The sequence below is a fragment of the Anarhichas minor genome, unplaced genomic scaffold (assembly GCF_050575085.1).
Source record: "Anarhichas minor isolate MPS153535 unplaced genomic scaffold, ASM5057508v1 ptg000024l, whole genome shotgun sequence".
NCBI classification, from domain to species: domain Eukaryota; kingdom Metazoa; phylum Chordata; class Actinopteri; order Perciformes; family Anarhichadidae; genus Anarhichas; species Anarhichas minor.
The window spans coordinates 13,883,494-13,911,251 of NW_027466470.1; the positions used below are offsets into that span (position 1 = coordinate 13,883,494).

At 44.0% G+C, this 27,758-nt stretch overlaps 1 protein-coding gene across 1 annotated transcript; it reads right to left on the reverse strand.

Annotated features, from left to right (window-relative positions):
- Positions 1-923: 923 nt before the first annotated feature.
- Positions 924-26,443, reverse strand: LOC142956809 (potassium/sodium hyperpolarization-activated cyclic nucleotide-gated channel 2). Its single transcript, XM_076098554.1, has 8 exons — positions 25,248-26,443; positions 22,691-23,114; positions 20,495-20,656; positions 12,998-13,216; positions 5,153-5,299; positions 4,640-4,880; positions 4,364-4,528; positions 924-3,799 (listed from the first exon to the last, which is right to left on the reverse strand). Exons 1-8 carry the CDS (start codon positions 26,441-26,443, stop codon positions 2,850-2,852), a joined length of 3,504 nt encoding a protein of 1,167 aa, XP_075954669.1. The 3' UTR covers positions 924-2,849.
- Between the last annotated feature and the right edge of the window lie 1,315 nt (positions 26,444-27,758).

A 27,758-nucleotide genomic window follows, 5' to 3' on the forward strand; every position in this document is an offset into this window, starting at 1 on the left:
GGACTCATTCAAATAATATCAGCACAGTCCTGATAGCAGCTTAATAGGGCAAACTCTGGTATTAGCACAAAGGAACAGGGAAGAGGACCAACTGATTGCACTGGAACAGTATTGAAGCACACAACAGCTATTGACTTAGATGGACTGGATTCATTCGCAATCGTATTGGCATTTTGGCATCTACCTTTCCCATCGGAAAAAAGCAATACAAAGTTCCCGTGCTGCTGATGGAGTGGGTGGCAGCACTGAGACCCAGGTACGACAATGAACAAGGTTTAGTGCATGTTACCGATCAAATGGAAAGTGGAAATGTTGCCGCTCTACAGTGACAATGAGCCAGGGTTTATAAGACATATAATGAAGCCCTTGGAAAAAAAACAATCACTTGCACATTGTTTCAGGACTTAAGCAGCTCTCAAAGTGATCAAAACGTTAATACCAATCTGAGGGTTGTGTCTCCACTCGATAGATCCTTGTTTTTCTCAGCCAATCAAAATTCAAGGGGAACCTTTCGGCATGGTTAAATCAACAAGTTGATTATGGGAGGATGGAGCAGACTACATAAATCAATGAGCAGCCACGCTGTGGCAATCAATAGATCGTTCTGAAAAGGTAGCAAACCTGAGTGAAATGTCCATTCCATCGATTTTACAGTTTGGCTCTGGATCGATGGTCAGAGCTGAAAAGTTGGACGGGGTGTTTGTTTAACGCATTGAATCAGCTGCCTGCTTTCTTTCCCAATTGGATTCATTTTTCGTCCTTTACAGTTTAACCAGATAACGGGTCCAGAAGAAGTTCTGCACCCGTTTTAAGAGAATAGAGCATCGAATTTCAGTTTGATTACAAGGTCGAAGTGCAACACACTGAATGTCCTCAATGCTTGCTTTCGACCGAGGAGTTCAAAATCGTTACGACTCGCGCCCACCACAATGAATGAACTAAAAAAAAAAGGGATCCTCTCGTTATAGATCTGGGGATAGGATGTGTGTGTGTGTGGGGGGGGGGGGGGGGACATACAGGTTAAATACAGCAACGTTCTACCCAGAGAAGCTTCATGAAACCTAAAACGATCACACAGACACTCAGCAACACATACAGCAACCCCCTTGCATCATAAAAGCTTCTTTACATCTCTGTCCCTTTATTTACATGGCAGTTTATATCTGATTAGCTGTCTTCCTTCTCATATGGCATACATTCAGCAAGAGAAGGCTTTTAGGTTCAGGATCAGAATATTTAGAACAAATATAACCGAAGCCTGAACCCAATCCCGAAATTTGAACGATGGGTTTGTTGGGGATCAAAATGTTGAGACATTCATGGGAGTCTTGTGTGATATGGGGCATATGGAGACTAGCAGAGAGTTTTTACAACTGAGGCATTTGTGCCCCATATTGCCCACCCCCATTCATCTTACAATTTAATGTCTTCATATGGGTTTTAAAGTGACGTTTTTGAGGATCTTACTTGTTGAACTCAAAGTGTGGATTCCTCCCTTGACTCTAAACCAGTTTTGAGCAGTTTGTCCCGTCTGTTTTAACGAAAATGACACTGCATGTCCTCTCATTCCCTCCCAACATTTTTGGTTAAGGTAACAACATGGTCACTGGATTACAATACTTCAAGTGAAGCCACAATAGCTGCTGGATTCTTTAAGATTTCACATTAAAAAGAAAACAAAAGGAAAACTTTCCTGTACAGCATATGTAAAGATATTTATATTCATATATATTTATATATATAGGCGGGGTAGAGTATTGCAGAATTATATTGCATGTGTTAATCAATAAACCGAGACAAAAACAAGCAATTATACAGTATGGGTTGTTCACAAATGTTTCCTTTCGATAAAGCTCAGATTATTTAACCACCTTTGCCTTCAGGGTTACAATCAGTGCGCTGACAAAACAGCTGACCGCCTCCCAGATGTTTCATGAAAACAGGTCAGTGCTGCCGTCAGCATGTGAAACCAATCGTGCTTAACAAAGCAAGTGTGTGTGAGTCCATTCTCTGAAAATTGAACCAAAACGTACCAACAAACTCATGCACACAAAATCAAACCCACATATATACAAACACACAAACCAAATATATGGCTTCTAACGTTGAATCAAGGCAGTTAAATAAATGGCATTTTCTTCTATGTTTCTTTTTTAGTTGATACAGACACAACCAGACTTTGTGTTCAAGCTCAACTTTGGTTTGGGTAGATACAATGAATATAATATCCCTCCGTACTTTTTTCATCAACTATTTACACATCGATGTAAGATCGACCAGCGGTCTAAAACACTATTTTCACTACTATTTAAACAATATGAAGAGCAATGTGTTCTTTTGCTACGACAGCTTATACAGAAAAAGTACACTTAAAACACTTTTTAAACGCTTAAAATGTCATTGTCATTTGACTTCAAGTCCCTGATTTTCATTTTTAAGTCCAGCTCCTGCTAGATTGCATTGCATGGATTCTACACAGTATGCAATAGTTACATAAATCATACTTTTCTTTATATCTTTACAGTAAAGACAGCGATATACAGTAGGTGTTTGGAAGCAGAGTGTAAGGGGTGATACTAAGACTAAAGTTGCTGGCACAGTAGACTAGACCAGTTCCACCTTAAGTTATACTAGTTTAATTGTATAGACTTCTCCTAGCCAAAGTGTCTAAAGACTTTCAGTTGCTCTTTTCCTTCTGCTGACACCAGCACACAGGGCATCCAGGTCCACTGACTGGTGCCGCTGGCGGTAGCTGATTGGTCATTTAGCAAGCTGACAGATCAGCTGGATTGACCGAAAACAAACAGATTCTCCTACAAAAAAGGCCTCTTTCCTTAACTCTACCAGGGTCACAAGTTGGAAGACAGCCGGGATCTGGCAGAGTCTAGCTCTGGAAGGCTGACAATTGAATCTTTCTTGGGAACTCCAGAGTCTGGAGGTCCTGACCCAGCAGCTGCTGCTACTGCCCCCATTGCAGCAGGTCCACCGGGAGGGGGTACGGAGGCAAAGGCAACCCTTTGTTGAGCTCCTGCCAATCTCACCACCCCCGAGGGCCCTGGCAGGCTAGGGTGAGTGGGCTGAGGGGGACCGATGGAGTTGTTGGATGTGCGGGTGGATTGTGGAGGGCTGGGGGCTGCAGAGGCAGCTTGTTGTGTTCCCTCCTGGGGAAGTGAGAGCTGGGAGGCAGATATGGCCCGCGAATCCTGGCTCAAGCTACCTGCATGAAGGGAGTGGGTGCTCTTGTGTGAGGCAGCCCTCTGCTGGGTCTGTGGTGGGCTGGGAGCATGGTGCTGTACAAGGGACAATTGGGAACCAGAGGGTCCTGCGCTTGCCATGTACTGGAAAGTCCGTCCTGGGGCTGCGAGCGGGCTTTGGACAGGCGGGCTGGAGATGGCAGATCCAAACGCCCCTCCCAACGTTTGAGGGGGCTGAGACTGAAGAGGAGACATGGCGACTGGGCTGGCCAGATTCTGCATCACATGGAACCGTCGCACCATGCGAGGAGACTGCAGAGTCCCTGGACCCACCAGCGGACTCGCCATTTGAGGACAAAAGCTCATAGCCACAGCCTGCTGAAGCGTGGCGATAGCGGAACCCGACTGCTGCTGGCCAGGGGGAGCAAAGATACCGCCGATGGACGGGGTCATAGACATGGCCCGCGGTCGCTGCAGGTCCACCAACTTCACCATCTCACGGTCGTACTTGACAATCTCCTGGATCAGCTCGTTCTCCTGGTTGTTGAAGACACCAGAGTTGAGATCATGCTGAACCTTGTGCGTCAGGGTGGAATTCTTCTTACCTACAGAAAAAATAAATGGATTCATTATTAAGGACGAGGCAAAGAGGACAAAAAGCAGAACACAAAAGGATCTGGAAAGGTAGAACAATATGGGTTAGAAATGGCATGGGATGTCCTTCAAATCAGGTACATCCTCGAGTACAACAAGCCCTGAGGAAAATGGATGTGTCCCCTGTACTCTCATCTTCTGTTACAGTGTCCTGTGTTATTCTGAGGGAACAGCACGGCTCATTTTACTGTCTATTTTAACATTAATATTCTGGATAGACTTTCAAAGCACAATACCATTCTGTTCTGAGTACATGAGGTTCATTTTAGAGTTTTTTAATTTGAAAAAAAAAGCTTTATTAACAGACTTACAAATGTGCAACACAGATGTTACATGTGTTTGTACTGCTAGTCATATGTCTGACTGCATCAGTAGCTGCAACCTTCGGTCATTCGGACAAGATATGTACTTCATCCCCAGAACCTGCACCATCGCGTTTAATAAAAAATAAAATCAATTGTACCCATATGTCAGCCTCTTATCTTATGCAAGCATTCACTGGAGGAACTTTTTACCTATGCGGTCTAGACGGTCAATGGCAACAGTCTCGAAGGCGCGTCTCATCATGGGATATTCTTCCAGCACCTCATTGAAGTGGTCAACAGACAGAGAGTAGAGTCGACAGTAAGTCTCCGCTCGCACGCTGGCTGTTCGCCGACCCCTCGTCAATAAACAGATCTCTGAAACGAAGAAGGGTAAAGTGCATCAGCATTAAAAAGAAAAAAATGTCACCATCAGAGAAACAAAGAGAGAAAAGAGAAAAAAAGAGCAAGCTACAAGCTGTGTCCTACCTCCAAAATAAGAGCCGTCAGACAGTTTCATTGCCAGAGTGCCCTTAGTGATGACGCTGCAGACTCCGTGCTGAATGAAGTACATTTTCTTCCCAATGGTGCCTTCCCTTATAATGTAATCATGCGGCTGGAATACCTCAAAGCGCAGCTTGGTCAACATGGCCGTCACAAAGTACGGCTCTGCGTTGGCAAACAGCGGCATGGATGCCACCAGCTTGCGACAGTTGAAGTTCACAATTTCCTAAGAAAAGATCATATGGTTTGGTGAGTACTATCTGTCAAATGTGCAACTACAGCACTACACTGCAGTCAAGTATGAAGGCTGAGTTCAGGGATTTAAGTAATAAATGTTAATCTTGTAAGTATATGTGACAACTAACTACAAGGCTTAAAACAAATACTGCTTTATCTGTATTTTCAAAATCAAACAAGTACCTCAAACACAAAAATAATCCATCAGTACAGGACTTCACATGTAGAGATTGCGTGTCTTATTGTCGATTCATTTCTTACCTCTCTGAGGGGCTCGCTGAGTTCATCCAAAATGCTCTCCTCGTCAAACATCTTGCCCTGGTATCTGTGCTCATAGTAGTCATGGATTTTCTGTCGGAAGTCGGAAGGCAGCTTGTGGAAGGACATATACTGCTCCACTTGTTTGTACTGAGAGGGAGCGAGACGGACAGAGGTAATGTTCTGTTAATGCAGTTTACATAATAAAACAGTTTTCCCGCTGTAACAATGTTTAGTTGTATTAAGTCTGGTGATATTCTGTATTTTTTTCATTGGCAGAAAAATCCCATGAAGAGGATCCAAAACCAACAATGCTCTGATCCCACCAACAAGTGCTGTCTTTGTAGTCATAGCCTGAAAAAGCTGACTCGTCTGTGCCAAACAGCTCCATTGTTGTCCAAAAAATATCAAAAACACATCAATGAGCCACACTGTTGACTTGGTGACATGTTCCTTCATTATGATGATAATGGGCACTGTAGTTTATTTTAAGTTAATCCCACAAACATGCTGTTAAATACTCACTACAGGACTAAATGTGTATTTTTCCACAGCTGAAAATAGCCACATGTTGTACAGCACAAGGGATCTGATCATTTATGCTATGCACCCATATCGTTACACACTAATGTTAATATATGCAGTAGGAATGTAGAGATCTTTGGATGTATGTACAAAGCACAGCAAAATATAACCTTTGCTAAGCAGTTACATGTGTTTTTATTTTTACTACATTCAGTTGGCAGTCTAATGCAACACTGGCAGTATGCGTCTTACCCTTATAAAGGTTATAATGTCAGTTTATATTAAAACAGTTTTAGAGAGGTGCCTGATTGAAATGTACGGCAATTTCGAGGCTGTAGTTCATGGTGCTGTTGAATTATATTGCATTGCATTATCCTCAGATGATTTTCTAATACTTCATCATCGGGTGGACAAAATACTACATTATAGCGCATTACAATTCAACAGCACCACAAGCTACGGCCTCCAAATAGGATGCAGCTTATCAATAAAAATATACAAGGCATGTTTCTGAAGGATGACTCAACAAACACATTACAAACTGCACAAAACAGTGCAAGCACATGCCCTTCAGCTGTCAGCTGAAATGAACACACTCCCTTATGCTACCTAGAAGTTAATCGATGCCAGATCAATAGAAAGTGAGAGGACCAACATGGCAACAACACAAACAATCAGCTCCTATTGTTGAGATATGGTCATCACAATCCATCCAAAGAGCCCACTGAGAAACCAAAAAACTACGGGGCCGGCCTGCGGACTGGGGAGTGATGGTCGGGTGGTGAATCGAGCGAACGATAAACTGAGAGAGAGAGAGATTTATCCTCGTACTTTGCTGTCCGACTGTGTGCACTTCAACCAAGCTCAAATGGAAACCCTAATAAGAGGCACAACTCCACCCTGCACCTATAAAGCTGTCCGAAACACAATTTTGAGAGGCAGTGACAGCTCAGCGGGCGAGCACCTGTAGCTGTGTATTCACGACTTTCAGGGACTGAGGAAAGTCATCGTCCAAACCGTCTCTGTCCCGTCGGTCCTAACGCTGTGCGGTGGATGAACAGTGAACACCATGAAAAACTTTCAGCTGGCATCAAGTAATATCTCCTGACAACGTTTTCAGCAGGTTTGCGTCAGAGCAGCAAGACACAACTGTCTGTGTTATTGCATCAGCAGCCACGAATCCTGACGGAGGCCGCGAGCTAAACAATGAGGTACACCCGCTCGCTGCTCTGGATCCTCAAAAGCAACATATATGTACATGTCTAAATTGGAAATTGTTTGTTCTCAGAGACAGAGTATTTACAGTGCTGTCAGAAAGTTATTACATTTTGTTTCATTGTTTGATTTGCTATGAAACTAAACCTGTGGAGTTAAAGTGCTGACTCTCAGCTTTACTCAGTGTGTACACATCCACATCAGATGAACTGTGTAGGAAATGTAGTGGGTTTGTTTATGTACAGTCATTCCATTGTAGGAGGAAGAAAGTAAGTTAACATAATCTTGAATAAAGTCTCCATATTTCATATTTGTGTGCACATTTTTCAATAGCTGGCTGAACTCTATGACCCGAAGACATCAGCAGACACTTGGCATCCTCCTCTGTGATGCTCTGCCAGGCTGGTACTCTTCACTTCTTGCTTATTTAAGGCCCTTTCAAAGTTCAGTCTGGTCTTCAGTAACAGAAACACATACTGTTTCTTTGGGAATATTATGGTAAATATTATCCTGGTGCTTTTCATGCTTTACCAAACACTTCCCCTCTTTTGGGATTGTCTGCCTAAATTAAAACATGGACAATTTTTTAAACTATTACTATTTCATTAGACCCTTGCGATTAATTTGGACTAACATTTTCATGGATTTGTTTTTTTCTGTTTAACTGCCAATTTGTGATTTGTCGTTGAGTGGGAAATGATTTTGTGCTTGTAAATTAGGAGACAGCTTATTTTTAAGGGTTTTAAAGGTTTTTAGAGATTAACCATGACTGTCCCCCTCAGGAGTATTTGTAATAACTTTGTGATAACTTTGCAGATCTCCTGACTCCCCTCCTGACTTTTCACATTGCCAATACTTTGGTCTGTGACCAAATACCTGCCAAACTAATGACATTCCCATCAGCCTCAGCTGTACTTTCTCCTCTAATTACAAAATGTTAGCAGGTTAACATGCCTAAGTATAGCCTCAGAGCTGCCAGCATAGCTGTAAGTGTTTTACCACCTCCGCTGAAAAGCCAAATGTCTAATCCAGAAAAAAATGTCCATAATACAGGCAGTCTGATCTTAAAGCCTCAGCGTTTCTATTCAATTTCAAATCCGATGTACTAGATTACAGAGTCAAAACAGTGAAAACAAATACTTTCTGACCTGTATGTAGGATTAATGCGACCAAATACTGCTTTTGCAGAGAGGATGTTGCTATAGGCTACAATGACCCCACATTGCTAGACAAGAAAAGTCTTCTCTGTCTGCCCAGAATAAATAGCAATGTGTGTTTCTGACTGATACCGTCACTCACAATGCTTCCTTCTGCCATATAAAAATAAACATAAATAAACCAAACATGCAACGTTTGAATTATTTAGCATCTACGTAAATTTAAATCTCCTGGACGGAGGGCAGCTGCACAGCTCCTCTGATCTTCCGGAGTTACACAACACAATTTCTCACCTGCATGAGTGACTCTGCTTCCTGACATTTGCAGATGGAGAGTGGCCTGAAGAAGTGACCCCGTGTCACAACTCTTTACCTGACGTGTCAGAGCTAACGCTGCAGCTGGTGAGCCTCTCATAGAATAGAAATGCTGATTGTGAACAAAGTGTAGGTGAGGGGCGGCCAAGCAGCCGTGGTTAGACTGTGACTCTAAATGAATGAGGCAGCACAAAGCCTATCTGATTGAACTTAGATGGTGGCATTTAATGACTTGACTTTGAGAGCCATGTCACATTGCGGCGTATCGATCGTCACCAGGCCAACCTGAAATCTCCCAAGTGTCACAGAGGAGAGGGAGCGAGCATTTGGCCGGTGCGTCACAGCACCCACGGGGGACTGACAAATCCCCAAATGAGAGTGAAAATTACATCAATTTCAAAAAGTGTCACTTTGATGACACTGCATGCGGCAGCAAAGTGCTCCACTAACATTTTGTCATCTAAACTTCTGCTTTTGGGAACTCGTTGCATTTAGCGATTATTATTCAGACGAAAATTTATGGGGAGTTTTGTCTTTGACTTTGATTATATTTTTGAACTTTTAAATCCATTAACTACTGACCCAATATAGCTCTCGGCTTTGTATCATTTCCACTCCTTCTTTCTTTCCTTTCCTCCTGTTTCCTCTCCTCTCTTCTCTTCTCCTCTTCCCTCCTCCTGCTCATTCATCCCACAACCTCTCTCCATTGGAAATGCTAATTCGAGTTCATCCCAAACGGCCATGTGGATGTATAATTCATTCACTTAATTCCCTGCTAAATCGCCTGATGATATTATGCAGCACATTTACCAAAGAGAAGAAAATCAGATAGCGTAAGTCGGAGCATGTCTCGCCTTTCTTCAATTCAGGGATGTGTACACATGGAGGAACAACACACTGTGGGGTCTCACACAGTACAAAGTCTCGTTAAATGAAATGAGACTTCTTAGGAAACACTGATATTCCTACAATTCAGTCAAAGGGAGTGACGACCAAAGGAGACTGGCAGATAAGGGTTTGTTCATCAGACACACTTTCTACTACAGCAGTGAATATCATTCATGGCTAAAGGGATGCTGTTTTTGTTGTAGACGATGGCGTAGGAATTTCTATGGCCCCTATCTTTGCACAGTCAGCCTGGCTCTGGATAATTGGTGCGATCAGTGATAAACCGTCTGGCTAATAGAAGACAGATCACTGTTGTTGATGATAGAGGGAGCAGAGGAGGAGTGTGGGGGGGGGGTATGAAACAATCTTGTATCCCGTCTTGTGCCACATACTGGCAGAGAGCTCAAACTGATGTCTGCTCTCTGTCTTGCTGTTTCTCAGGAGCGCTGATTCATGGTAAAACCCCACGGCACATTAAGTGAGGATAATTGATGCAAAAAGGTGTAAAGTTACATGAACTAGTCTATTGTCTGCTGCATGTTACAAGGATGGGTTATCTCAAATGTTTATTATTTAAATTAAATGTATGAATGTATGTATGAATAGCACAGGTGTAAATAATATATTTAATTATGGCTGAACTTGATCTATAGCTGCTCCAGTTTCATGGTCCTGGTTGTGCATGCTGGCTCGTTTGTGTTATTAGTAACACCTGTGCTTTTCCTGCTTTGAGGTAAAAATATCTTCTCTTAAAAATGTCTCTCATATGTTAAATCTTCCGAATGAATTTTATTTACACGTCATCAAAACGAAAGTGGCGTCACATTTTCTAAAGTAGATGCTGGGTGACTAAACGTAGTTATCATGTTAATTAAACAATAATATATCTGTCAACTGATGTAATGCAATGATCAGCTATCCATACCTTGAGACCGAAATCTGCCCGACGAAATTTAATCACGGAGTGCACCCAAAGGCTTATTCCATCCAAATGAATACAAGGGTCGGACAAATGTCAGTAAAGCACAGCGTTAGATGCCCACACAGTCACGTCATATTGTTACACCCTAATTATAAGTAGCCACGTCTGAAAATCGTCAGCCTCCCAGTTAAAGATATTTCCTGAATTTCTGACAGTGACGATTTGTCCCACTTGGTGAAAAGAACTACAGAATTGTCAACAGACTGCAAGCAAAATAGCTGACTGCAAAACCCCCATCCCTGGGTGTTGCATCTAAATATAATCCAATACTAACGTCACTATAATGGATTCAGCTGGTTTAAAATAGTTTATCTGTATCTGGTTTCACTTATTAAATACATAACACCAGAAAAGAATACTGTGTGAACTCTCAGGTTGGTTTTCATGCTCTTCTTATTATGCCGACAGTGCATGAATCAAGCATGAGACAGTTTAAACAGGCAAAATAAGTGAAAACACCTCTGTGTCTGTTTGTGCACCCTGGAGTGTGAGGGGCCTTTAATGCTGCATTTTCTAGTGACCTTACAACGGATTACATAAAACAGGGTAATGTCAGAATCACAAAGTCAAAATCACAGAATATAATGCACCAAAAGAAGGTGTTTCTACTGGCCAAACATGCAAGTTTGAAGGTCAGATATCAACAAACATGAATTCTGACGTGTAACTTTCAACAGATAATTTGCATTGTTTCCAAAGGTGCATTAAAGGCACAAGTGAGACTATTTCTTTCTATTTTAGGTCTATTCGCCCTCCTGTTATGTGTGCTCTGTATAAATAACTCATAGGTCTCTGCACCAAAGCCACCAAGCCAGATTCTCCCTAAATTCAACCAGCATGCATTGTGAGTCTGACATTACTGCCGGGCTGAAATGGAAACCTCCACACAATGCTAGCACGAGCCTCACTGGGGCTGTAACAGACTGCCAGCAGACTTGTTTTGCTAACACTCTCCAAATGATAAAAATGTCACTCACAGTCCGATCTGGAGGAGTGGCGAATTCACCCAGCAGCATCGGCATCAGCCTCACTGGCATGGCTGGCACTTTTCTGCCAGCCATGCCAGTGAGGCTGAAGTGAAAAGTTTTAATAACCACGTCTTCAGCTCAAATACTATTCCTCACAGAGCAGCAGAAAAACACTTTGCACTAGGAAAAAGGAAAATCAGACAACTGGTCAGAAAAAGGCTTTTGGGTAAATGCACTTTCCTGCACTCAGCGGCATAAATATATATTCTGGGATGGGGTGACGATGCATTAGCAAATATCTAAATACGAGCGAATACTCAAAAAAGCACACAGCATTATGAACACATTTCTGACGTGAAAGCATGTTTGTTTCTTACTTCTCAATTTCTCCTTAAACTGAATAAAAAGACAGGCTGTTTAAACTTATACAATCATCACTGCACCTAAATACATAAGACACTACAGCTCGTGGTGCTAATTTAACTGGATACTTAAAGCTGAGGTGAAAACGTTCAACCATCAGCAACAGGAAAGGGGGCAGAATGATTTATACCCAAGCGTCCAGCCACATGGCTGCAGGAAAAAAACCTAAGGGGAGCTCCAAACAATGCCAGCTAAATAAAACGCTGACAAAAACACCCTAAACGATGTGAAACAGACAGTGTTGAAATATCTCATAGTGCACCAGGACTTAGCCCTGAGCCCTACCGTCTCCCACAGGTTTCCCCTCCCCCCCTTGCTTTGCTCCCTGTAGCAGACAGTTAGCAGTAGCACTGCACCTCTCAAGGACACCACCAACAGAGAGGATAGAGAGGGAGGAGGAGTGGGAGAAAGATAAGAGAAAGATGGGGAGCTGAAAATCAGGTGGAAATATTTTAAAGGTGGGTGGTGAAAGAGGGGTGGTGAAAGATGCAAACAGATGATACAGAGTGCAGGTAGAGGGAGAGCCAGGGAATGAGTGATCAGGAAGAGAGAAAGAGAGGCCGCCATGGTTGCTCACGTCACCTTCAGGATGACATTGGCAGGACACACAGGTCTGCTGCCTCATCAATTCTACTGCTGCCCAAGGGGACATTATATCTCACATACACACTCTCTCTCTCTCTCTCTCTCTCTCTCTCTCTCTCACACATCAGCCCCCACGCACACATAGGCCCAGCCCCTGGCGACGTGGCTCTACCTGGCCGAACACACCCGCAGCCTCTGATTGGCTGCTGAGAGCCAACAACACACCCCCTGGTCCCCAGCCAGCGAGACTCTGCTTGGAAACAGAGAGGCTGTGCTGTTACCACTACAGGCCACTGCTGCAGCACTGCTCAGCACTGCTCTGATCCCCAACCTTGTTTCTGATAGGCGAAGAAAAATACTACCTAATGACCATATAAGAGTGGTTAAACAGTGTCTGGTATTGTGCGATTAAGGTCAAAACCCAAAGCAAAGTGGTGTGACCTGATGCTACACCGGGCTGTTAGAAAATTACACACACAGAAAAAAAAATGTCCACTCATGTCTATGGCTATCAAATCCTGCGTTTGAAATAAATAATGGATGAGCCTACAATATGTTAAATTTACATTTAATCAGTGACATTTAACGTGACATCAGCTGCAGCCAATCACTAACAACGACACTGGAGAAGAAAGAGAAATAACAAGCTCTACCATTGTTTTGATCAACTAAGATCATTTTTTATATTGACCACTGAAGGAGCTCAGGAAAACTGGATATTAAGAGGTTAACAGGAAACAAGAAGAGGTTGGAGAACATGGGACGGAGGTGATTTAATGAAGCTCCTCACCTTTTCCTGATACTGCCGTCTGGAGGAGTCCAGGGACTGGATCAGAGCTGTTGCATGGCCGATGAAAACAGCATAGCAAGTCGCTCCTACAATCATACTCAGCATGGTGAGCCAGATGTCTGAAAGACTCTCCGGGGCCTGCCGGCCATAACCGATGCACAGCATGTGGCTCATTGCCTTGAACACGGCAAAGGAGTACAGCTCTGACCAGGTATCATTCTGTGGAGAGAGAGAAAAAGGAGAATAAGCAAATAGTTAAAGACATCAATGTTACATAAAAAGGCATGTTTTGAGGGAGAGTGGTGGCAGAGAGTCAGAAGAAAAGCTTTGGGGACAGCGGGGTCGTGGAACAGCACTTAAACAAATGAGAACTCCAGGGACGCAGTTGCATTAGAAGGAGAGAGGGAGGAAGAGCAGACGACATCAGGGGAATCCTTCGAGGCCTAATCAGTAAAGTAGAGACGGTTTGGAAATTATTTCCTCAGAGAGGAATGATAATGAGAGGTCATTAAATATGCCCTTTCAGAGCTGTGTGAATAGGAATCTACAACAGGCGGGGACAGCCAGGCAGCAGCCACCAGGCTGCTTGTTTTGAGACTCACTAAAGGGGCACACTTATGGTCGAAAGCTATACAAAAACATCAAGGGGCATTTCTCATGCTGTTCGATCCCTTTGATAACATCTGTCCTACATGTAAATAGTGGCTCTGTGTCGTTCCACTGCAGCTTTAAGCCAAAACTCCCTTCGTCACAAAAGAGACGGGTGAATGATAAATCCGAACAAGCTCCATTGATCTGATACTTTTGTCCACCAGCTCCCTTTGTTTCCCTTTTTGCTTTCATTAGCTCCAACTGTGGTGACCTCGACCTGAACACACTGCTGATGCCAATTAATATAAAGGTAAAGTCAAAAGCCAGGGTTGAAGTCCAGGTTTTTGGGTTTAATTTAAATCTTTCTACCAGGGGAACTTCAATCTCCAGCCTCCCGAAAACCTCTTAGAGCCTGGCTTCAAGGGCACAAAACACAACATCTTCTATCTTGGCTCCTGACACACCCACCCACACACACACACACACACACTCATAATCTCTAAATTTGTAGCAGGCTATACACAGAGGTTACAGTCTGCATTCAGCAAAGGCAATTAACTATATCCTCTCTCATAACTTATAGAGGAGCATCAGCAGTCTATTAGTGGATGTGCCATCACATTATAAAACCTCTTTTTTATTTAAAATAACTAAATTAGCCCCATCACTGTTAAAGCCAGCTCCAAAATGAAATGTCAACATTTCACGAGTTAAGAAAGTTGCTGTATCATGTAAAATGTGTTATTTGAAATTGCAACAGGCACTGTTTTATTGATTAAATGATGACTAAATCAGTAACAACAAATTGGTCAATAATTAAATAAATCACTATTTGCAACGCTTGAGAAGTGAACTATCGAGCAAATGTACAAAATACGTCAACAATACAGCAGCATGTGTCGTGTGTGTCTCTTCTGATCTAAGAGGCACGACATTAAAGGGCCACACGGGGATACGAGGTCTTCTCCGTCACGAGCAGAGAAAAAATGAAGACTCCAAAAATAAACACAGCTCCACCAAGTGGGCTAAGGCTAAATGATGTCTGTGAAAACAGAAAGAGAAACAGTGCAGTGAAACAGATTGAATAATAGATGAACGATGAGCACTTTGATTCTGAAATAGCACAGGCAAGACAGAGGGAGAAAGAGACTCCTAAGTCTCACCAGCCCTCCCCAGAGATCTCAGTTTGGGAACTATCCGTTCCTTTGTTGGTAATCAGCGACTCCATTAGCTGCAGAAAGTCTGTTTGAAGTTGGCTGATAACGCAAAGGGCTTTAAATTTATCTTCCACTGTCTTAAAATGCCTCTTTGTTTATATGCTGCTGCGGCCTCGCTGTGCAGCAGGCCTCATATATCTCACATATGTACTCACATGTAAATTTCCCCTGCCAAACAGAATGACCAGAGGTTAGGCGTGCGCCTTACAGAAGTCACTAACTGTACCAGCACTGAGCTCGGAGTGTGTGATAATTCAAGTGAGGTGATATTGTGAGGCTGTAATGCTCATTGGAAAGAAAACCAAAATTCTAGATAGAAAAAAAAAACAGTTTCGCAGTGACATAAATGTAACAATTAGACAGAGGGTGATGTCAGAATAAAGGTCTTTGGTAACATATATCAGAAAGGTTCATCAGCGGTTTGTCATGAGAACTAAAGTGTTAAGATATGTGCGTGGCAGAATTACAAAGTTCACTGGTGTGAGGGTGGTGTAAGCAAAAAGGTGAGAAAGCTAGTGCTGGGTGAGGTAAAGAGATGTATGAAAATAGTCCTTATTTGTTTCTGGTGAAGCATAAAGTATGTATAAAGCATCAGTGTTTTCATCATTTTGTTCCACTGTTAGCACCAGTTTAGAGTGTTAGCATACATACGTACGGCTGAGTCTGATGAGAGTATTAGGAGGGAACATCTGGTCCAAATTGTATAGTAATCCATCCAATGGTTGTCAAGACACTTCACTATGAAACACAAATGTCAATCTCATGGTGGCTGTAGAGGAAAAGTCTGGGGATCACCAAAATCACAAGGATTTAGCCTCTGAGGAACAATAAATGTCTGTACAAATTTCTATAGCAATCCTTCTGACAGTTGTTATATTTCAGTCTGGATCAAAGTGGTGGACCGACACACCGACACGGCCATCCCTAGAGCTACAAATGACAAAAAGTGCACCCAGGGACCGACACAGAAGAAGATGAACGTTTGCCCTATTACCAGTCTCATCGCTTCACACTTCCCTGGCTGAGGGACTGATCGGTGCAGGGATGGAAGAAATGACAGCGACAGGGAGATGCAGATAATGGAAAATAGCGTTGTATCAGACTGAATGATCGACCACTATGCGCGTGTCCAACGGCTGATAAGCTGGACAAATATCAAAAGATAATGGACACACATGTAAGAAAGCCTCTGTCAGCTCTGCTTCCTCTCTTTGTGTCTCTGTCTTCCTTTCTTCTGGTCTGCCTCAGTGAGTGTGTGTGGGCTGGGCTGGGCTGTGTTGCTTGGGAATGAGGAAGGCAGGGCATCCTCATCCCTCGACAGTTCATTCAAAGGCCAAAAGAAAAGCATCTCAACGTATTCTATCCTTCAACATGAACACTGCGTGATCGCTTCCTAGAGTACATGGTTTCAGTTGATCAATTTGAACCCAAATTTATGTTTATGGTTAAAAATGTTAAGGAAGTACACGACATGAGAGGATTGATATAATATGTTTGTGCGATAGGTATGAAACTAAAGATGGCCAGCTTGCTTAGCTTAGCAAGACTGAAAGCAGAGGGAAACACAACTTGTTGTTTTTACATTGTGTGCTGATTAAACAAACAACTTGTTAATCGGTGAGCTTTAGAGGGGGTGGGTGGTATTTTTCTTCCCACTTTGGACAGAGCCAGGCTGGCAGTTTCCCCCTGCTTTAAGTGTTTAAGCTAAGCTAACCATACTCCAGATGGGGCTCAGTATCTCACACACAGATATGAGAGTGGTATTGTTCTTCCCATCTAACTATTGGCAAGAAAATAAATAAGCATGTTTCGCAGGTGTCAAACTATTCCTTTAAAAGCTGTTGTACACGTGCATGTGCAGATAACACAAGTATTCAGCATCTCTAAGTTCAGTCTAATAAACTCTTCACACTATGATAAGAAATCGGAATTGAGGTTTCTATTTCTGAATATCAATTGAATCAGAAGATGACTTTTGGCCTCTAGGATCAAGCTCCAAAAATGTAGGATCCCACATTTCCCACAATGCAACTTAATAGCTTAGTTGCTTGGTAAATGCCTGCGTCTATCAAGCTTAGAGTTTAATATGTAGTCACTCCAGAGTGACAGAAAAACTATACGATTGTTATCACAAGCTGAGTGGGAATAATTATTATTAAACTAACCTTTATGTGTACATATTGTAAAGCCCTCTGAGGCAAATTACTGTCTCCAAAAACAGCAACATTTGCACTTCAACACAATAAGCTCACTGCTTCTGAAGTAATGGTTAAGTACAGTAACTGCACTTCTTGCTTGAGCAGGATACTGTAGCACTACATGCCCTCAACACAATCTGAGTTCCTCTGGGACTGAGATAATCTCATCTTTTCTCTCCTCCTCGCTCAGGAAACAAACACCACATCATTACTAGTCCATTTACAGAGGTTAGACAGCAGCTTTCGCTTTTCGTGTTGACAGTATATCCTTTTACAGGCCTTATGCGTTTACATCCAATTTGCAACGTCCAGCGGTAGACCTGTAATACCGTTTGGTCAAACTAGGTGCGGTGAGTAAATAAAGTGGTTTAACACCATACGAAGTAATTGACGGCTTATCTTCTCCGAGGGAGCAAACCAGTGCACTGCAAAGCCCCCTCCTGCTGATGTCAGCGGGGGGATAATCAGAAAGAGACGTCTCTGTGATGTGGATACAGTAAGGAATGGGTACACACACACAGTTGTAATTACAGAGTTGAAACCATACACCCTGTGTCTGTCAGTTAGCGCTGCTGTCGCTATCATTACCTTGTCGCCTCCACGGATGCAGCGAGTGCTCTGCCACCAAACCGCACTCCACCATGGAGATTAACTATGTGGCTGACAAAGCTGCATGAAGCTAATGCTAAATATAAACCAAATGAAATGCATTGACGGAATTGGGGTGCACTGAAAAAGACGACCTATGTTCCCTGAGGTATTGAAAGTTTGACTGAATCCAATTACTGGTTGGTGGATGTCATCCAAAGTTACAGTGTTGTCAACGCCCTCCATGGGTCCTGCCTTTGGGCCCCTCACCACCAGTGCCACTGCAGGGTGTGAGGCATGATAGATGGCCTGGCTGCAACACAATGGCTAATGTTACAAGTTGTCAGCCACTCAACAGGGGAGCGGTCTCAGGTGGCTGTAGGCAGCCTGTACCATGCCAGAGCGGCCCTTTGGTTTGAGAGTGACGGCTCTCTGGAGACGGGCTGTCTTTGATTATACAGATAGAGAGAGCACTGGAGGAATCAGTGGCCTGTCACCTCCAAACTTCATCATCCTGGACTTCAAACGCAGCACGCAGCACAAGGTTGTCCTCTTGTGAGTCATGTAAGTTTATAAAAGCAGAAATATTAGGAAAATAACTGAAAGATGTATCAACTATCAAAATAGTTGCTCATTACCTTTCTGTTGATCAACGTATTGATTAATCGACTAACCGTTTCAGCTCCAACTACCTCAACATATCAATCAGCCTTAATATTTGGTTTCTATTTTTTTTTTCTATTGTATTACTTTCATGTTTGTTTTTTAAGAAAATACATGTATACAATGATTCAATATTGGCTTTGCTTTGTTCAGTAAAGTAAGTAAGTAAAATGTATATATAGCGCTTTTCACAGACAAAAGTCACAAAGTGCTTAACAGGAGCGGTATTGCAAAGAAGAAAACATAAATAACACAATATGACCATACAAGGGCCAATACTTTACAAGAACAGTTTTTAAAACGTATTTAAGAAGGCACAATAAACAGTAAAATATGCAATAAAAACATTGATTAAAAGCAGACCTAGAGCATGAATTTTACCCAAATGCCAGTTTAAACAGGTATGTCTTGAGCTGATTTTTAAACAAAGTCACCGACTCAGCAAACTGTAGGGGTGCAGGCAGAGCCTTCCACAACGTTGGTGCTACTGCCTCAAAAGCTCGCTCATCACGGGTCTTAAGGCGAGTGTGTGAGACGGAAAGCAATTTGAACACGTTTCACCTGAGAGCGCAGGCTGGTAAATAATGGCAAAGTAGTTCAGCCACACATGCAGGAGTCTGACCGTGTAGTGCTCTGTAAGTGAGAGTGAGAATTCTAAAGTGGATCCTATATGCTGCAGGGAGCCAGATCTGAGTATAGGGGAGATGTGAGACTGTCTATTTGTCCAAGTGAGTAATCTGGCGGCAGCATTCTGGATTACCTGCGAACGGTTAATAGCAGACATACTGAGTGAGGAAAAAAGTGCGTTACAATGATCAATGCGAAAAGAGATAAAGGCATGTATGATCAACTCTAGTTCAGCTGTTGATACTACAAATCTCAGTTTACTAATATTTCTTAAAGGAAAAAACAAGATCTGGAGAGTTGTTTAACATGGGGGGTCAAACAACAAGGATTGGTCAAATATTTCCTACATACGTACATGTTTGTGTGAATGTATTTCAGTGCAGGGCAAACAGGATGCAGTTAACGGCAATGTGTGATGACGTTTTTGATCGTCTGTAACATCAAAGACTTGTCTTGGATATGGTCGAGAGTCTGCCTCAGGGATAGTGGACACACCTGCTCTGGCTAAAGTCTCTCAATGTCTGCATTCTGGTTTTTGTAACATTTAGGTATACACGTAGCTTAAATGTTGTCTTTTATATTATCTCAGACTTTACCCAATCTGTTTAAAACCTCATTTGGACCTGTGCCTCATGTCTGGGTTAGTGTGCTCTCCCCTCACCCAGTAAAAGGCTCACAGACAGGACGTATAAACAACCAGCTTTTATCTCTGTGAGATAGACACGGCAACAAAGAGCCCAGCTGCCAGGTTATACCACCTCCCCATCCCTCTGTTTTCCCTTTTTATCTTTCCTGTCATCAGCCCACCATGCTGAAGAGGAGGCACGGAGGGATCTAGAGGTGTGCTTCAAATCTCTCCGGTTTCGTTTTCACAGCTTCTTCTTCGGTATCCCACGGTTGTGTTGTCTGGCCTACCGGCTGAATGCTTTTGCAGAAGCCAGTGATTTGACTCATTTTCTTGATTTGCTGGAAAGAAATACTGACCTTTCCTCCTGATTCAGTAATAGCATAATTGCAACAATCATCCCTTAGGATAATAATGGTTCCCTGAATGGTGGAGTGCAAAGTGGACCATATTGATCGAAATTACAGTATATATATAACGATCGCAGCTAACCTAGACGATCCCTCCGCTTTAGCCCCACTAGTAGCATGGCTCTGGGGGTGGAAATGCATTGGCAGGTCACTTTGGTTCAGACTGAATAAAAATGAATACATATCTTAACAACTGCTGCATGGATTTCGGTGAAATGTTGCACTGACATTCGTGGTCCTGAGAGGATGAAGCCAACTGACATTTATGTTCCCCTGACTTTTCATGTGGCGCCATTATCAGGTCACAATTTCATTAGTGTCGCTAATAGTTCTGGTCTTTCCACTATCCTTACTAGAGCATGAGGGTTCCTGTTTTAGTTAAGACAAGAAAGAGTTGATCATGGCCATAAAACACTGATTGACATTCAGCCAATATTTTCTGATGGCGGCCAGAAAGAATCAATATTCTGTGACCACCGTTAGTTCTTTCCCAATTAACACAGAATCAAAGACGCAAATCCAGTTCCGGGGTGATATGAGCAACTTGTTATGCGCAGACATGAATCCCTGTCTCATACCTCCATCTTGTTGAGGGACACCCAGCAGTCTGAGGGGAAGTCCTGCAGCATGGGAACCAGGAACTGTAGGCAGCCATCCCAGTGACACAGCAGCAGCATCATACCAATCAAGTTAAATATCCGCATCACCGCACTGGCCAGGTCATAGGTCATATGGAAGATCTGGAGGGAGACAATAAGACAGGGAGGGGAGTTCAAACTAGGCTGGGACATATAGAGATAGAGAATAGCAATATAAACTCTGTGAATATGGCTTTTCTATATTTGTCACTTTAGACATTGACTTCATATCTCAGTGACAGCCTGGACTGGCTTACTACTCGGCTCCACAGTCTCCTTTGGATTATATCAAGTTTGATTAATGAGTAGGGGAGACAGGTTCTCATCAGTTCCACATCAAACACAGCAAGACATTTGTTACCAAGAGACACATGACATCAATCAGAGGCTCAAACATGCACGCAAAGTCCAGTCACACACAAAACACTCACGCAAGCCTGCAGGCACACTGATATGCCAACAACACATGCAGACAGACGTGCCAACACCTACACAAATTCAAACACACAGAGTGATGGACAGGGGCCATCATGATCCTTAACAACTGATAGTCTATGTCGTCTCACACATCAATCATTCTGAGTCACTGGACAGTCACTTAGGCCAATCATCTATGACCTGGCTGACTTCGAGAAACCACCCTTTGTTGATGCTCAATGGCTGCATTTAATACCACAACACTCTTTATGAGGTCTAAATCTGTAGAAAGTACAAAACGTTTCACAGTAAAACGTGTACAAAGGTCTGATACAGTAAATGGGTCATCTCTCTTAGGTAGAAGAGATACTCTGTGACGGGAGTGAAGAGGAATGAGACTGGACATGAACCACATGTGCTGATCTTTCTAAATGCAGCTTCAACCTTTATGGAGTTTTCATTGTCAGTTTTTATCAATCAGCAACTGACAAAATGCACTAATTTGTCATATCGTTGTCATGAGAGAAACTGTACTGTCCACAGTCGTGTTGCACTGGCTGATGGAAACGTTCAGCACCATGGACAGCTCCAAGAGTGTTACAGGAACTTTAAACTAGTTTAGAGTCGAGATTCTTGGATTTTCAAAATAAACTATGTGACAGATAATGACAAACAGACTGGGCTTTTGAAACTGAGCATTTCCTGTGTCAGCCTCTCACTCTCTGCCACATTTCTATTCTCATTCTCCATGCATGCCAAGTATCACTTCCCATCATGCACCACTGTGTGTGTGTGTGTGTGCACGCATCACATCATATCTTCAGAAATCCAATTATCCAAAGGTCAAGTTAGCAGCCGAGCCCCTCTGCGCTGCTCACTACTGCAAAACGCCAACACCGGGTTGCCAATACTGGCATGAACGAAAAGTCCAGAGATCTTGTGACATTGTTGGACCTCCTGTCTCCCAGGCTGAACCTCCTTCTTTTGAGGAAGGAGTCCGATGGAGAAGCTGAAGCAGGGCCACGGCAAAAATGCATGCCTCACAGGGTAAATGAAAGCTGAGTGGCCAGGAAGGGCAGGACTGGGTCGTTGAGTTCAGTCTTCAGTGGACTACCTAGCAACAGCACCCATTTTCATATCCAAAGTCTATCAGTCAGGCCTCTGAGGAAATGCCAGCGTACCTAACCTCTCCGATCCCTTTAAATTAACAATTAGTGACATATATAATCATAGTCAACAGCCCCCTAGGGCTGGATATTATCATCACCCTCTACCCCACCTGCTCTTCCTCTGGCACTGTAATTGATTATCTGTGTTTGCCCTGGTAATAGGCTGCTTAGTAGACCGCCTGGTGCTGCCTGTGGGACTATCAGGTCAGACAGGGAGACAGAGGGGTAGGGGGGCTTGTGTGAAAATAACAGTCATTAGAATGCAAAGTTTGTTAAAGCTCCAACATCCTGCTGACATTATACATTTCTCACCAGGTGGCAGGTGAGAACATGAATATAAAGCCTCCAGGCGGAGGAGAGCAGGCTGATCGGAGCAGACAGAGAGGCAGACTGTTGGTTTGGTCACAAGCCAACAATCTGCATATTGGAGGCAAATTAGTGACCTTTTATCACAGACTAGATTGGGTGTTTCTTCCTCGGTGGCTGTTGTGTGATCAGAGTTAATATAATATTTACGGAGGAACCGTCATGAAACATATGCTACTCTTACCTCTTCCCATTGGTGAATGTAGCGTATTAACCTGGAGAGCCTCAACAGCCTCAGAAGACTTAGAATCTTGGTAAAGCGGACGATCCTCAGGGCCCGAGCAGTCTTGTACACCTCCGAGTCAATCCCTTTCTCCACTATGAGGAATATGTAATCCACTGGGATGGAGGAGACAAAGTCCACAATGAACCAAGTTTTTAAGTACTTCCTCTTAATGGTTTCAGGGTCCAAAATGATGTCCGAGTTGTCCTCAATGATGATTCCAGTGCGAAAGTTGAGCACCAGGTCCATGAGGAAGAAGGTGTCAGAGACCACGTTGAAGATGATCCAGGGCGTAGTGGTCTCCTCCTTGAAGAAGGTGATGCCCACAGGGATGATGATCAGGTTGCCCACCATAAACAGCAGCATTGTGAAATCCCAGTAGAACCTAACAGGCATGTGTGTAGTTGTGTTGTGTACATGACAGTGTGTGTGCGTGTGTGTGTGTGTGTGTGTGTGTGTGTGTGTGTGTGTGTGTGTGTGTGTGTGTGTGTGTAGAATACAGGAGGGGAAAATGGGGGGGAAGGGAAAAAAGACAAAAATAGAGTCAGACAAGAAAAAGGGAGTTGCTGTGGAAAGCCGATAAAGAGATTTCCTAACTCAAGACGGGAAAGTGTAAAGCAGGAGCTACACTGTGTCTGAACATGAATGTAATGACATGCTAAACTTACTTTGATGATTAACATCCGTCATAACAAATTTCTCTATGCATACAATATTCTTAAAATGCAAAATAAATAATCTTGTGATTGTCTTTGCTCATGGTTTTCTAGTCTGTGGCTGAAGTGAATGTGCACTTCAGGTTTCATTTTCAGAGTTTTAAATCATGAAAGCAACTTTCAACCTCCTTTCTTAACCCTTCTGTTTTATTGACATTGGCTTGACTTACACCCAGTAGTGTGTGTAACAATAACTGCAAGGAACTATAATTGCTTAATGTTTCCCAGCTTAAGGTTTTGAAGTGATAATTATTTCCTTACAAAAAAACGGGACTATTTCATGTTATCTATGATGTACTGGCATATGTTTCTTATAGTACATAACCTTCACGTGTTTGGGGCAAATTCGACCTCTTATGAACAAACTATTGTAGAAGTATTATCAACACAAATCATAAATATTGAGCATATCCATTGTGTTTAACCGTGTTTTCCAGTCAGGGGGGTTAACTGAGACCCCAAACACAGACAATTTTCTCAAGCTGATAAGAAAATATGTTAAGTATGTTTCTTGAGCTGTTAAACAGGGCCGAGGGTCTCCAGCACCTCAGACAGCACATTAGGTTAAATGTATCGACCTTGCCATGCACACGGATACCAAGGGAGCGTCTGTCTTGCTAATTGTTACTAACACTGATGTGGCAGCTCGGTGAATGGAACGGAGAGAGTAAAAGTAGTGAGGTTTGAGCCCGTCAGAGGAAGCTCTGCAGGACAGGTGCAGCGCTGAGTCATTACACTGCGACTTATGCAACAAGCTCCGACTCCGACTCACGGTATAACCGCCCCGATGACAATGTTTGAAGGAACTTTGCTACTTTAACTATGCATCGATTAGCATAAGAATCACGGAGAGGGCAGCTATAAAGATTCACATCGTGTATGAGCTTGCATTGCAGAGAAAGGTGCCCAAAACTCGTACAAATGCATCCCTGCTGGAGGAAGACATGTCTCAAGTTTATAGGCTCTGTTGGTCTTCTGACTCGGCGTTATGTGATACAAATTAGAACCCACTGGTTTCAACGCAATTCAGCGACTGATACATGTCGAAAGAATGAGATGCTAATTTCTCTAAATATTTGGATGACAAATTAGATGCTGAATGATCCAGTTGGGTTATCGGTGTTAAACAGAGAGCGTCCGTCATTTAAATGAAGGATCCGGGGAGCCGTACAGGCGGATATGTCTCCAGTGAGCATGCTTGAGGTTTTTTCGCACACTTGGCTCAAGGTGACATTCCATTTCTGAGTGCATCGCCTATACGCGCGCATAGCCTACATCCTGTCCGCACGGCTCACGTCACAGAGCATACCTTATACTACAACGAATATTAACCAGTTCTGTGAAGAACAAAAATAATGGCGTTGTAAATTAGCCCGAATCAGCGACGTCCTATTTGTTGAATGTGAGCGTGCTGCAAGGAAAAGTGTTAGCAGGCCGGGCTTGTTGAGCATCCCAGACATGCTACTGTATCTGTAGACTGGAATGGGATTTCTTTACAACCTTGAGAGGACACTCTTTGCTCAATTTGCCTGACAACAGGTTGTTTGGGGGGGGGGGGGGGGGGGGGGGGGTAAATGGCAGCAAGTTGCATTGCATCGATTCAAATCTCTGGGCTACAGATTCAATCGTAAGGGGTGAAGTGAAAATTCAGCAGCCTGTATAGCCTTGAACAATAACCATGTGTGTGTTCCCATGGAGTCACAGCGGTTACTCACTATGAAGTTAGTTGAAGATGACAATGAGGAGCCGCACGGGCCCCTCATGACTTTCAACGCGCGGCCAATGGCAGCCCCAGCTCTTACCTGAAATCGCTGTAAGGGTGGATAATCCAATTTCCAGCAGATTTCACCCTCTCTTGCTCTCTCTCCACTGCTTTTTGACTACCATACATGCGCAAGGAGAATTTGTTAACTCCAGGCTGCAGCATACTACTAAACTGCCGCTGCATGAAGCTGAATTGGCTGTCCTGAAGATCCGCGTCCTCGGCGGGCACAATTGGCGGTCCATCCTCCGGCTTCAGGAAAGTGACAGAGTTCCGAGGCTGCTGGGTTTGGGTCTGAGTCGGGCCGTGCAGCGAGGACGACGCTTTCCGGCTCGGTGCGTTAGAGAAGGACACCTTGGAGTCCCTTTTATCGGGGGCACCGCTGGACACGGGGGTATTGCCGGGGTTTGCGCTCTCTCCTCCGTGCCCCCCGGTCAGGGACCCGCCTGGCGTGATCGAGCCGTCCATGCTGGCGGTGGTCGAGTTACAGGCTCCTCGCTTGGCGCTCCCTCCGTCCTCGGCCCTCCCTGACCCCCCTGTCTGCTTCTCCTGCTTGGAGATGATTGAGCGCAGGCTCCCGGTACCCGAGTCCCTCCTGCATTCTCCGTTTTTGTTGCATTTCATACTGGAAATTGGAGCGACGCCTTTGCAACCATCACCCACTGTCGCATTTAAAACCTCTAACGCGACCGCTGATCCCGACGCCTCCGCCCCAGATGCTCTGCTGGTCTCGCCGCGCTGGGCAGCATCGCCCGGAAAGGGTGTCTGGGTCTCGGTAGCTCTGGAGGCAGCAGTGGGCCGTGGAGCGGCAGCAGCGTCCTCTGGGTGCGTATGGCAGGGCTCCTTGTTTGAGTTTCTCCTGGAACCTGAGGACGCGGCTCCCCCTCCTGGCGTAAAGTTCTTCATCCTGATACTGCCGCCGCCTCCTCCTCCTCCTCCTCCGCCGCTGCCGCTCCCCCCAGCTCGGCGCAACCGCGGATGCTGGAACCTCGACTCCTCTTCTCCGTCCTCCGTCTCGTCCATCACGACGTCGCTGGCCGCACCGGGCTGCTTACCACTCGGTGCTCCGGGAGAACCGGCGTCCAGACAGTTCTGGCTGCTATTGCTTCTCGTGCATTTGGACGCGGCAGCCTTTGGTGCGCTGATGTGGCTGTGTCCACTGCCGCCCACCGCCTTCTTGTTCATGGTGGCAGCAGACGCCGGCGAAACCGCATTCCTGTCCATGACATTGAGCATATCACATTTTGCCTCCAATTATCTTTGGAGAAAACCAATCAGAGGTAGAGGGGAGATGGAGAGAATAAGGAGAAGAAGAGAGAGAGAGAGCGAGAGAGAGAGAGGACTGAGGGACAGAGGGAGGGGTGGACGTGACTTCTTTGTAAACTACTGCGCTTTTACTTTCACTAGTCATTGTGTCAAAGATGCTCAAGCCACAAACTAACTGAGCCCCCTGACTGCGTGTCAAATGTCGTTCAATGAAATTAGCGCATAGCGGCTGCTAATTCAACTCAAGGTGCTTCCAGTCGAGGCCTCTCAGTCACGACGATGAAGCTCGATTTACCTCAAGACGCTCTTTACAGACACTCACACAGAAACAGATGCTTAATATGTTGTCAGTCACGGTGTAACGACTACAAAAGTTGAATTACCACGTGTTAATGAAAACTCAAATGATGTCATATGTTTTTAGAAGGTGCTTTCAATGACAACCTCCCTGATCCGCCCATTGTTGGTGTTTAGTGCGCCCTAGCGGCCACTCGAGGGTGTCGCAGAGGTTGAAAGACAAATGTTCATTGTTATGTGATTCTAACAGAACACAAATGTCAAACGTAGTGGTCAGACACAGGTAAACAGTTACGGTCAATTTATTTACAAAAAGGTAGTTATTGTGCGATATATGTCGCCTCAAAGGTGCCCGATCCTTTGGGTGCTCGTTGGCTGGGTCCATGCCCCTGAGGGAACATATTGTACCTTCCACTTCTCACAAGGTACATTTTGTTTTTGATTTCAGCCCCTTGGAGTCTGGTCTTGTTAGTTTAGAGGCACAGATGGCATGAGTATAAAGGGGTTTGTTTTTTTGTGCATTGAAAGTACACAATCCAGGCAACAACAGTCTGTACTGTTTTGGAATACTGTGCCAAAGGAGCACTGAGGAGTAATCGGTTTGCTATTCACGTCAGCTCTGTCAGCTACTGCATAATCCGTGCAGGTACTACCTGTAGCAAAGGTCGGCAAGTACAGCAGAGGTATTCATGCGGTGCGCACACTGACAGATGCAGGTTCAGCAAAACTGCCGGACTATTTGTTGCTCTGGTTTGAACTGCAGGGTGTGAGAATAAAAGCAGATGGTTGCACATGTGCAGTGCAGTAGTAATTACATTTCTATTAGCACCTCTGTTGGAGGGAATCACACTAGTATATAAAATGGTCTTGAAGCATGTTTGTGCCTATAAGCTGCAATACTGCAGAGCATTATCCAAACACATGTGGGATATACACCATGATAGTAGAGTGCTTCATCACTGGAGAAGAGATACAATAGTTAGCGTAT